General features: G+C 29.7%; 1 protein-coding gene across 1 annotated transcript in view; it reads right to left on the reverse strand.

The window, feature by feature from the left end:
- Window positions 1-471: 471 nt before the first annotated feature.
- The window catches only part of LOC106463937 (GDP-mannose 4,6 dehydratase-like), a 29,221-nt gene continuing 15,653 nt past the window's right edge, over window positions 472-14,039 (reverse strand). The window contains exons 4-10 of the mRNA XM_013924025.2: window positions 13,601-13,793; window positions 12,682-12,786; window positions 11,262-11,389; window positions 9,814-9,932; window positions 6,788-6,884; window positions 4,743-4,811; window positions 472-791 (exon numbers count right to left, since the gene is read on the reverse strand). Coding sequence (XP_013779479.1) covers window positions 729-791; window positions 4,743-4,811; window positions 6,788-6,884; window positions 9,814-9,932; window positions 11,262-11,389; window positions 12,682-12,786; window positions 13,601-13,793 — 774 coding nt within the window. The 3' untranslated portion in view covers window positions 472-728. The remainder of the gene's footprint in view (window positions 792-4,742; window positions 4,812-6,787; window positions 6,885-9,813; window positions 9,933-11,261; window positions 11,390-12,681; window positions 12,787-13,600; window positions 13,794-14,039) is intronic.

Here is a 14,039-nt window from a genome sequence, read left to right on the forward strand (position 1 = left end):
TGTAATTTTACACAGTGTACTTATTCATTTAAACTATATAAAAACTATATAGTTATGCCTGATAATTAAACACAATACTCTTCCTTTTTTTTGACAGTTTTTTAACATATAAATTGTAATAAATATAGTTTAATTAATTTATGGATACCTTAATAAATGCAAATTTTTAAAAACAGAAAATGGTCAAATCCATAATTTTAATCTTTTAGATTATAAAGAAGTATTGCAAGTCCATAATGAATTATTCCACATATTTGATTAAGTACAACTAAAACAAAGAAATGAAACATTTTACTGAGCTAACTGACAGCAATAAACTTCTTTTACTGTTCTGTACTAATGTCTTTTAAAAAGATTTGAAATCAATGTAATTAGCAATGCTGTTATCTTAAACGTGTAGTTAAACGCATAAAACTCTATAAATCACAAAAAATTTTGCATAAAAAGACTGCCATTTAAGATAACAGATAAAATAAATTACCAAAATGTCCTTGTGCAAATAGAATGAATGCTTTCTCATGCAGCTGATACAAAGATATCAAATAACAACCTGAATCAGCAATAGAAATAGTCATTCTTAATGTGCTTATATCACTATTTAGTAGCTACACAACCACAATGCGTGTTGTACTTTAATGGTCCCAAGTTAAAAGGATATAAATGTTAACAGATAAAGGTACTTTGGTGAGAAGTTACTTTCCAGGTTAACAACATACTTTCTGCATGTACTATGCAGAAGGATTCTTCTTCATCAACTTGATATCTGCATCAACCATCTCATGTACCAGTTTCTGTGAAAAGGAGAAAAAGATATTTTTATAGACAATTTTGGGCAAAATTTTCATGACGAAAAAACAAAGGTCGACCTTTGTACCTGAGCTAATTTTGTAGGTGAGTCCTCCAAGACTTTCTCCATTCTGAACTAGACAATTGCTGCTCATTTCACCTTTGTTCATTAATAAAAAACATATTTTAGTCTCCGTACAATACATACAGAAAAACAAAATATATAAAACTGAATAAATCTGATATTTTATTACCACATTCGAAATTTCTTATGCGAGATTTATCATCAAAAATGAACAAATCCCAGGATAGCCACAGTCATTCCAAATAGTTTCCCCTGGCTTTACAGGGAAAGATGCATGTACAACACAATGAAATTTCAACTTTCCCTCATAATACTACCTAACTAACTAAACCACTTTAGCTTGTAATCTGGTTACAAAGAATTCAGAAACTTTAAAACATACCTCAGACTACAGTACTACAGAAAAAGGACAATATAACTTGATAGTATACAATAAAATGTTGCATTTTTATTTATGAAATAATTTTATCATCAAACAAAATACATAATTATCATCATCCTATATTAATTCATGTTGTGTGTTTGTTCGTCCATGAACTCCTCCCATAGTTTTGGAGCTGGCAGGACCAAATTTGGCAGGCAGACGTAATGTGTCCCAAGGTATCCAAATCCATACAGTGTAGACCCCTACCAAGGGGGCTAAAATGTGCCAGGTAGTTCACCCAAGCATGATGGGGATCTATGAGTAAGTTTTCAGAGCCACTTAGCCTGAAACTGGCATGGGATTTTGTGTTTCTTCTCCAAACACCTCCCACCTGGGACCCAGATCTTACTCCAACTCACAAGTTAATGGGACCAAATGTGGCACATATGCTCGAATACAACAGGCAGATGTCCTAACAGAGTTTGTTTCTATATACAGAACCCCCCTTGGAATAATTACAGAAGTAATTGGGGATAATGGAAGAGCTTGATTGCTACATTGTGGGTTCTATGAAATGTGAAAAGGCATTTGAGCCCTGCAGCAAATCACAGGAATGACAGCAGAGAAAAGTTAATTTGATTGAAAACACTCAGGGAGGAGATATTGGGGGCTGAACAGCTTTTACACTGTGAAATACAATCAGAGCCATTATCTGGAGCCTACTGCTCAGAGAACTGTACTGTTAAAAGATTGTATACATCGACTAAATTATTCATAAACCAATACTTTGGCTCATGGGATGTAATAAACAAAAATGAGACTCAAGATCTCAGGCATTATTTAATTAGATAAAAATTATTTAGTGTACTAGTACCATTAGTACCAAAAAGCAGGCTTAATTTTTATCAACAGTCAACAACAAAAAAACAATAGGATGCAGGTAAGTACCATATTTCTTGTTTTTCATGTATATTGTTTATTTATTATTATAAAGTAACTAAAACATAAAAATTATTAGGTTAGGTAAGGTTAGATTAAGTAATATAATGAAAAATAATAATAGTAATTCTTCACGAGGTATGCTCGCAAGCAGCTCGTTTGTTACGAAATTCAATACGATAACTTGAGCTACACATTCACCAAGTGATTTACAAATTGTGTGGTGGTGTTATTAGTTAGACAAGGGTCAAAGGGCAATAAAATTTAAGTATAAACAGATGTATACTGTTATAAGCTTTAAGCTATTTAGGATAAACAATTGTAGTTTTCCTTACAATTTGCAGCCATTCCAGAAAGAAAAAAGGGGCAATTTAGATTTACTTCATATTTTATTTATGGTGGTTACAAGGTCGGCCAGGTTGATCAAATAAGTATAGTGTTAGGGTAGAGAAAATAAAACAAAATATAAAGTTTTACTGTGGAGTTTGATGTTTATGTAGAAGGTTTTGGACATTATGCAAATGAAATTTGACAATTTTCAGGTGAAGAAAGTATTTTTCATCTTAATATGAAAAATCACTTTGCACTCAGAACAGCTAACACTCTAATTCCATATATTCATGGACAAATTTTTAGTAAAATACTTAATTAAAAATCTAATTTCTTGTACACAAAAGACTTGAAATATTTACTGAAAACCTGCCAAATTTCATGAAGATACACGAAACATATTAAAAGTTATAGTATGGAAACCCTGATGGTCACTTTGGGGTTATGACCTCAGTTGAATCTGCCAAGCCCATAGCAAAAGGGTCAAAAGTGATTTACTAATTCTCGTGGTTTGAACCATTTTGGTAGAGTACTCACCTGGCATGCAAGAGGTCCTTGATTCAATCTTGCTAGCAAGATACTCAAAAATGGGATAATTTATGATTTACATTTAGATATGGGATGATCTACATAGCATGACCTTAGCTGTTTCGATGTAATAAAAGTGCTATTTACATAATAAGGACATTGTAGCAAATCATTTAAAATCCATGTTTTAATAAACTTCATGTATTGGACAATGACTTCAAAGCTTTTATTAAGAGCCTTTGTTGTCTCAGATAAAATAGGATATGAAAACTTTAAAAGGAAACAAAAATATCATGTAATATATACATCAGCAGGTAAAATACAAGAATCAAGCTCACTTTCTACAACTATAACTATGTTTAACATGTAAATTTCAAGGCAATTAAGAAAAAAAATACCACATCACCTCCCTAGGCAGTCACAATTTATATCACATGATAAAGTTAATCAATACTTACCAAAGAGTACTGTTATCAATATAAAGTTTTTATTATTAATAAAACAATAAAAAGTACACAACAAAATGAAAAATCTAAGCACTTCAGTGTGCATAATTATTCAGAATAAATAATTTATTCTTTGCTTTGTTAGAATTTAAAATATAATTCTTTACCAATTGTCAGAATGTAAAGACTTTTACTTATACTTGTTAATAGTATAAATAGATACTGTGTTGTTGTTGTTGGGCTTAGGATTCTTCTACAACAGGTGTCTGTGACTTGTTAGCGATAAATTCAATAATGAATTTACAGCACGCACCTCACCTGTTTTCAAAATAATATATATATTCAGAACAAGTTAATGTATGTACAATATATTCTTCAACACTACAGATATTATGGACATATCATAAATATTATATATGTGGTTCTCTCCTTCTTGTCAAATATCCACTTGGGCCTATTTAATTATTTAAGAATTTCAGTTGACAAGCCGAACTATCTTCTCTATTTCTATCGCACTAGTACTCTTTGTGATTCACTTACATATGTGGCACAAGTTTCCATAATCATTTGGTCTTTTTTCTTTTGAAGATCCTCTGTTCCTTTAGTCAAAGTGATCTCAAACTGATTCAATTACTTTAGACCACGTTTTGACATAATAAAATTATTTTTCTTCTTTTCTACTGTTAGTTTCACTCTAACATATTAAATGTTAGACCTATCACATCTACAATACTTAACTTCACACCAACTTTATTCTCTTTTGCTATTATCTGTCTGCTGCTTCCTGCTCATCTCACGCTATTTATATCATTATCACTTACTCGTCTGCCCACCTTCAATATTCTCAACGCCAATGAATTATTAACAAAACTTCCTACATTTGTCTACTTTTAACTTATATTATAACAAAAACTAAAAAATAATAAAATATTCACTCAGCAAAAATAAATTAATCTTTAATATCTAAACCAAACAGTCTTTTATATCATGACAGCTTTCTACATAAAAAGTGTAATTTTTAAGAAAAAATCACCAAAATAAAACATTATAAACTTAGTTTGACAAGTGCCATAATTTGATGTTTATGTCATTTAAAAAAAAGAGAAAACCAGAATACCACAATCTTAACTGTTAATTTTTACAAATAATCTGTCCAAAAATTATATTGATTAGATTGATGGTTTTATTGTTTTCTAATAATACAATACAAATGATACACTAACTTAGGAAGCAAAACTAATTTACTTGTGAAAACATTATTTACCTCAAATGTTATGTTAGGTTTCCATCCCAGCTTTTTCCTAGCCTTAGAGGCATCTCCCAGCAAAAAGTCCTTAAAGAAATACATATAACAATACTTAATGGTTCTATACAAGATGGGTTCCATGCCTACATAACCAACTAAGAAGAGATCTCTCTCTCTCTCACACACACACACACACACAGTGTGTGACTTTTCTAGTTTTCTCATACTCACAAGACTGTCACCTGATGGACGTTTAGCTTCTAATATCAGAACACTGGGGTGGGAAGAGGTCGTCAGGGCTAAGGATGTGACAAAAAAGTCTTTACTTTTATTTTTTCAATCCAAAAGTTAATTTGCTCTATACACAGGTATTAGTTTCCTGTCCATCAACAATAATCTTTAAACTGTTATTCTTTTTCTGGCCAATGGTCACTGGGAGTACTCAGTCCTACTATAGCTAGAAAGTATGGAAACAAACTAACAAGTCTAGGCATTCCAGGCATAATTAAAAATTTCTATTAGTTAGACATCCCAAATCAGCTTTCCTACTTCCTAATATAGATGACAGTAAACTTTTATCTTCATGTATAAAATCAATGTTACTAAAAATGCAAACTGTAATTTGCCATATTTAATATACAGTATTAGAAAGACTTATGGAAACAGTGGACAAAGTGGGTACATAATGCAAATTACACATGATAAAATAATATCTTTTGTGTAAAAATGTAATGTTGCCTAATGCAGTGTTGTGTTGATGATACAGAACAATGTGACTGAGTGTTAAGGAAATAATGTGGTGTCAGTTTGAAACTTGTGGTAAACACAGTGGCTCCTGGGAAGGAGATTACACATGACAAGCATATGCAAATCAGGGTTTTAACTAAAGAAAGTTATTCCTTTCAATAGATCACAACTTTATATTTCACTCAGTGCCATATGCAAGATCTTGAAGAGGGTTTGTGAAACGGGTATTATTGATAATAAAAGTCGTCGAGAAAGAAAACTCAAGCTACATAAAAGTGATGTAAAGTTCCTTAGAGTAAATTCTCTGCCTGATAGGTGATGATCCAATATAAATCTTGTGAATGATCTCGCTGCAAGTATAGATAGAAATATTTCTTCAAGAACATTAAAATACACATTAGCCCCAAATGGTCTCAGTGGGCATGTAGCTGTTCAAAAAACTTTGCAGAGAAGAGACAATAAAACAAAAACACTGAAATGGGTAACAGAAATGAAACAGTGAGATGATCAAACCTAGAAAAAAAAAATCCTCTTTACAAACAAGTCTACATTTTAGCTGTTTGACAAAAATGAACAGCTGTTTGTTCAAAGGTGGACAGGAGAGCAGTATAGCAGTTAGTTTACCACAGCTTAAAGTAAAGCATGAGGGGTGGGATAAATACAATTATGGGGCTGTATTTCAGCCAAGAGTGTCAGGGACGTAAATAAAATTGAAGATACCTTGACTGCTGATAGATGAAGGCAGGTTCTGATCCACCATGCCATTCCTTCAGATACAAATCTCATTGGACATAGTTTAATATTTCAACATGACAATGACCCCAAACATACAGTCAATGCATTGAAAATCTATTTTGTACATGAAAAGGCTAATCGAACACTCACAAAGACATTGTAAGCTTCACAAAATCCTGATATGAACAACACTGGGGTGACCCCATCAATATATGATGGGGTCACTAATTTTACATTATTAGTGCAGTTTTAGTATTAATCTTTCAAAGAGCTGAACAGATTGAAATGTTTACTTTGTGAGATTTGTTTTGTATACTAAATAAATAGTATTTCTAGATACACGTGAATTTCAGAAGTTGAAAACTTTTACATATACGTGTTACTCTACTACATAGAAAACAAAGGATTTTACTACAGAAAAGGAATGGACATTATATTTTAAATACCACATATCTGTACTGGTTGTATGTCACTGAAAATGTGTGGTTTATGCTTAACCTTCCCAAAATTTTATAATTCAAAGTACTAAATATAATAATGTGCCACAAAAAAAATTGTAAATACCGAAGAAAACTACTTACTACTTCTGCAGGACGAAAATATTTTGGATTGACTCGAACTCGAACAATTCCAGTTTCCCTTTCTTTTCCAACTTCTTCCAATCCTGAGCCTTCCCACCTGCAAAAATGATTTTTACATTAAATCTAAAAAAGATCACAAATAATCTACCAGTTTTCAATGTACTATTCAAGACCCAATGTCCAAACTATGTAGATTTTGTTAAAATCGTTCTGTTTTTAAAATTTTTTTCTTGCCTAGAAAATAAACTGTACAAAATGATTAAGGTTTAAAGTTTACTTCTGCACATAAAAAATTAAATATTTCTCTTTGTAAACACTTATATATATAGAATGATTATTTTCCTAGCATGCCGATACACACACACATACATTCTTAGGATTATGGCTGAAGAAAAACAAATAACGGTGAAGGTGGCCACCTGGTAAATTACCGAAATTTTCTTACAATAATAATTATACATAGTTCCCACTATAACTTATATTATAATCACAATACCTAATTCAACTCCACTGAAAAATCCTTTAAAACTAATATTTAGGAACTGACTTAAGCTTAAATGTATATATCATGGTAGCTACAGAAAATTTAGCCTTCAACATTTTATTTTAATCTGTTCTATTTACAGCTCAGTTGTGTTTCCTTGTATCCAGATATTGTCCTCATTCACACAAGTACTGGTTGAAAATGTGTAAATTCAAAAAAATGTAAAGAGTTGTAATACTTCACTCAATTTGTATTCTTATCTAACCACACAAAATGAAATATTAGGCCAGTAAGATGTCCTCTTTCTAAATGTTCTATTGAAACTAAAAACCATCTATGGCAATGTTAATACTGTGAATACTCACTCCAACTTTATCCCTGTTTATGCACTTGTTAACAGCAGAATGATTTTATAACACCCCCTCCTTCAAAAGTTTGAATTAGTCAGCCATGTTTTTGCATTTGTTAACAGAATCCTCAGATCTCAACAAAATACTGAATTTGTAAACAGAATTTTATAAAATTACATGCCAAACCAATATGAAAGTCAAATAAAAACAAAATACGCATATTCTTTGAAACATAAAAATGTAACATTTTTATTACCATAAAATGGCATAAACAATACTCTGAAAATTCACTTTTAAAAATTATTTTGATGCTTGACTCAACACTACATGAAAAAAATGATTTAAAAATTTTGCAAAGAAAAAGATTTATTGTTAAATTTTAACAACACATGCACACACAATTTAACATGCATCCATACGAGTCACTCTTAGTAGGCGTTATACTTCTAAATTGTTTTTTGATTATTCCTTTTTCTCTTCTTCTTCTTTATTTTCAAACACAATGGACAGACAGAAATATGTTTTCTCAAATTTTATTATTCTATTAGTAGAATTTCTCAAAATTTGTCAAAATATATATATCTACGGTTGTGGTATTTCAAGGATTTATTATAATCATGGTCTAAAACTAAGGGCTATCAAATTCATATTGAAAAAGTTCACAAAACTTCCTTTTAAACAACATTTTCAATATTTGCATTTTCAGGGACATAAAATTTTAACTGATCGAATAACTGTACCCTGGATTAGCTGACCATGAGAAAAAACTGGTTCAGTTAAAATGCAACCCTAACAGACAGACATTTTATATTATTGCAAGATTGTTTGAAACCTTTTTCTCAATTGTATGAATACTAATTGTAACTTTTCTTTCAATTTATAAATCTTTTTTTTGAAGCTATTATACTAAATTATTTGTGAACCTACTCTTATTTATATAAATGTTACATCTAACTACTATTTCAGTAACATAAATGTTATTTTTAATATTTCTTTCCAATATCTTTATATGTAAATGTTACATCTAACTACTATTTCAGTAACATGTTATTTTTAATATTTCTTTCCAATATCTTTATATGTAAATGTTACATCTAACTACTATTTCTGCAACATAAATGTCATTTTTAATATTTCTTTCCAGTATCTTTATATATAAATGTAACATCTAACTACTATTTCAGTAACATAAATGTTATTTTTGATATTTATTTCCAATATCTTTATATAAATGTTACATCTAACTACTATTTCCGCAACATAAATGTTATTTTTGATATTTATTTCCAATATCTTTATATAAATGTTACATCTAACTACTATTTCCGCAACATAAATGTCATTTTTAATATTTCTTTCCAATATCTTTATATATAAATGTAACATCTAACTACTATTTCCGCAACATAAATGTCATTTTTAATATTTCTTTCCAATATCTTTATATATAAATGTAACATCTAACTACTATTTCAGTAACATAAATGTTATTTTTGATATTTCTTTCCAATATCTTTATATATAAATGTTACATCTAACTACTATTTCAGTAACATAAATGTTATTTTCAATATTTCTTTCCAATATCTTTATATATAAATGTTAACTATATTTTTATTTCTTTCAATTGTATAAGTGCTTGAAAACCCTCTATCAGTTGTAAAAACATCTCATTTAAAACATTTATAGATTGCTGTATAAAAAGATTACTATAGCAATTACAGCTAGTTTGAGTTTCTTATATCAGTTGTTTTACATACAATTTCCTAAATACATTTAACCCTTTTTCTTAACTATGCAATTAATATTACTTATAAGCACTTCTAAACTGTTCAAAATTATAGCACTTAGTTACAATACTTTTGTAAGAGCTTAATTTGAATAACTCACCCAGCTGAACAAAGACATTTAATAATTTTAAGTGCGAGTTTCGGAGGTAAAAAAAATGTCAGTTTCTCAATTTTTATAGAAATAATTGTTCTAAGTTAACTTTGTCTATGAACTGCATCTGAGAATTTTGCTCAACGCCTTAGAATGGATTTATTTCGAAGCTTAGGCCAACATTACATATACTTTCTCCACAACCTTTAAGATTTATGCACAACCACTACACATCAAGAAAACAGGTAACCATACCAGTAGAAATTCATAAAAGCCTATAAAATATTTAAAAAATAATAAAAAGATCTTACACAATTTCTCTTTTAACATGCTGAAAAGCAGTTTCTACAAATTCTCGCACACTATGTGCCTCTCCTGTAGCTACAACAAGATCCTCTGGTTTCTCTTCTTGCAGCATCAACCACATGGCCTAAGGAAATCATATTGAAACTATTTTACACATTTTTAAATGACATTGGTTTTCTTAGTTTGCAATGAAAATTGGACAAAACATCATCATTTTTTACTTCTTGAAATAAAACATTTTGAAATGTTTCCTTAATCTTGTGACCGGCCTTCACTGAAATCCACCTCAGTGTTCTCACGGATGGGCTAGTGTCAGTTTATCAAATTTTTTATAACATTTAATTCTCAATGCCAGTTACACTGCATCTTGCCTAGCTCTTGACCTCTTTTCTCATGGATGGGCCAGTGTCAGTTTATCAAATTTTTTATAACATTTAATTCTCAATGCCAGTTACACTGCATCTTGCCTAGTTCTTGACCTATTTTCTAGTTTTTAAACACCCACTCCCATGCTATTTCTCACACATCTGGAACTTCTATTAATATGTAGATGATTCTTAATCTTCACTTAATATTCAAAGCATTTGCATATATAAAAGTGCTTAATATTCACAAATGCTTCACTTCTGAAAGACGGGATGCAAATTTTTTGCCATGTATATGCATTTTGGAACACATGAACAAAAAGCTAGTGTAACCACCGTCATTCATAAACCCACTTCTAATTTATCCCTCTGAACTCTCACTTACTTAGAGCCTTGTTTTCATAACCTATGTTTTTTCTTGAAATTGCTTTGCATAATCATGACCATAAAAAAAAAAATTATGGAATATTCTTCTATAGCAGTGAAGAAGTTTGTGATAGCCTCAAGATAAGTCTATAAATTATATAAAACATTATCATCGTACAACAACATCTAACAATTCATCCACTTATGTTATTAATTTAATAACTTCGAGTTTCGTCACTGATTCAACCACTTTTTCATTTATAGAAACTGGATAGTAATACACAATAAGCAAGAGTCAAAATCATGCTGCAGACAAAAAGTTCTTGCAATACAGAACTTAAGAGTGTATGTATTTCTTCATTTTAATTCATATGAAATGACATTCAAAAAATTATTCAAATCTAATCATTCACATATTTTGTAAATACATCTTTATCAATATTTATTTTTTAATTTCAAATTAAAATTTTAGTCTGTAACAACAAGCACTTAAGAAGAAAAAAATTATTTATCAACCAAAATAATGCTCTGAATATGACCATAAAAGAACAGATAATATTCACTTAAAACTAAATAATCTAGATACCAACTGATTTTGACAGTCTGATGCAAATTAAAGCCAAACTTAAAACTTGAAAAAAATGAATGTATATTTTAACATCTTCAAGAAAAAAATATTATAATTCTAAACTTGTTTTAATATTAACACACATTCTTCATACCTCAACATAGTCCTTAGCATGCCCCCAATCACGCTTTGAGTCCAGATTACCAAGTTCAAAGTATTCTTGTTCTCCAAGCACAATTTTAGCTACAGACCTGGTGATCTTCCTAGTCACAAAAGTCTCTCCTACAACATTTATGTTAAAAAGTTATGGTTTTTAGTAGTAGTTGGTATACCTGAGTAAATTTACCTGAACCTCATTTTTCACAATTTCCTTCACACAGTTAAGAAATACCTTGACAAATTTTGTGGTAACTTTGTAATATTCATTAAATATTCAGTAAGAAAACAAAAAAAATTGTTCACAGAGTAAAAAAAATAATACTTAAATATGTGAATAATAATGTCTAAGATACTTATACAAAAGAAGAACCACAATAATTTTCTAATCTTATGTATGTGTGTGTGTAAAAAGCTGTTCCTGCTTTGCTATAATATATTGCATTACATGAAACGTCATATATATATATCTTATCTGAATAAGCAATATGCTGTGCAAGGAGCACATCAAAAACACTAACTAAATACATCACAAACGTTTAAGTATGCATCAGGACTTGTGCAAACTTGTAAGCTAAAAAAAAATATATTCATATTTAATGAGAATGAAGGAAACTTCAGTATAAGGTATAATGTTTTAGTATCACAAAAATTGGTTTGTTTGTTTCAGGATTATTTTTTCCACCAAACTACACATAGCCATGCCCAAATTTCAAGTGACAGGCTACATGAAAAGCAGCCAATGCAACCTCTTGAGCTACTCGTCTAATTGAATAGTGGAATTTTATTATCATTCTTGTAGTACATCCATGTCCCCAAAGTGCAGAGAGCACTTTCACAGCAAAGGTCCACAAACCAAGAACACTTAGGTTCATCTGAGCATGCTAAACACTAAGCTACACTGTGCCCATAAAAAAAAATTATATGTATCATATTACATGTAGTCACATTCAGAGATATGACCAACTGTTACGAGTTCCTAAAATCATGTTATAGAGAAAACAAGCTTTTAAGAAAATTTCATGTTTCTTTAATTTCCATTTATGATTAATATTATCATTTTTTGTTTTAAACCTAGATATATTGTAAAAAAATAACAAAACTTACTTGATAGTATAATTGTTAGGCCTTGTTTTAAATCAAATCAAAGCAGTATAAATATGTTTGTCCATATTAATTTATCATATAAAATTGCCATCAACAATTATTTTATCTTACAAAATCTAAAGCAACATTATCCATATGCTTGATGCTATGATGATTAACTTTAAAAATATATCTATGAAAGCTACTAGTCTACTATCTTTATGGTATATTTATCTTTTTAATAATTAATATTGTTTTAACTATTAACAAATCATAAAATTTTATACATGATTTGCGAAATAAGAAAAACAAGTCTGCTCAATAACTAATACCTCTTCTAGGACTTTCATGATTAAACAGAATCCCATTGACAGCAAACATGTTATAAGCTTCACGATAATTGACCACTATCCAGTAGCCATATAGTTTGGCCACACCTGGAATTAGTTGAAATACGTTAAAAAATTGTTTTTTATAAAAAAAAACAAATAAATATTTACATTTAGCAAGTAAATGTTCAAAAACAAGTGTAATGAAAATTAGTTTTCTTTTTTTAACCCAGATAAATGCATAGTTCTCATACATTCGTTTCAAAAATTGTTTTGTGCAAAGACTAAAAGAGAAAAAAAACTACTTTACATCATTTAGTAAGATAAGTGAGGAATCAGTTCTTTATAATCACAGTATTACTTACAAAAAAAAAGATGATTATTTTTTTTGCTTTTCTACAGTGAAAGTTCCAGAGATAACATATTTCCATTTCATGTCAAAGACACTTTTTTTTAAATTCACACAGAAAACATATTCCAAATTGACCTTCTTAGACACTTTCCATAGTGATACAAGACTTTAGAGTTCCATAATAATCTAAGCTTGTGCACTAAAACAGGACAGTTCTCATATTTGGGATAAAGTTTTTACCAAAAAAAAAGTTAAAAATCGAAGTATAATTATTACTTTGCACCAAAAACTGAATGAGAACAGTATACACAATCAACTATTTAGAAAAATCAATATCTTTATGAACTGATTTGACCAACGGAAGATAATTTTATAATCTCCACCAGTCTTCACTTCATTAAATTATAATGATGAGTTGTTTATATCAAGAAGAGTTACTAAATTATTTACAAGAAATCATTTTCAACAATACTACTTTTTCTTTAGAAAAAAATAAAATGTGACATTTCAAAAACAATTGAGTCTGGAGGTACAATGTTCTTACTAAAAATAAAAGATACACATTATTACCATAAGGAGAACGAGGATAAAATGGTGTTGTTTCCTTCTGAGGGATTTCCTGTACTTTTCCATAAAGTTCACTAGTGGCAGCTTGATAAAACTTGGTGGTACTTTCCAACCCACATGTTCGTATAGCGTCTAGGATTCGAAGAGTACCAACGGCATCAACATTTGCTGTGTATTCACTTAAATCAAAAGACACCTAAAAAGAGGAAGTTACAGTTAACAGAAATTTCATTACATCCAACAAGAGAAAACAGCATGGTGAAACCAACAAGTAACATAGCAACAAAAAACAAGTATGGTTTAAGCTTAGTTAAATATTTAATAGTTGTTTTTAATCATTTTCCAAAACCTTTTCTTTTGTGTAATTAAGAGATGTTTTTTGAAAATTTTCTAAGTGAAAAGAAACAAACTTATATATATATATATATATATATATACACAT

Source organism: Limulus polyphemus, unplaced genomic scaffold, assembly GCF_000517525.1.
Source record: "Limulus polyphemus unplaced genomic scaffold, Limulus_polyphemus-2.1.2 Scaffold1520, whole genome shotgun sequence".
NCBI classification, from domain to species: Eukaryota; Metazoa; Arthropoda; class Merostomata; order Xiphosura; family Limulidae; genus Limulus; species Limulus polyphemus.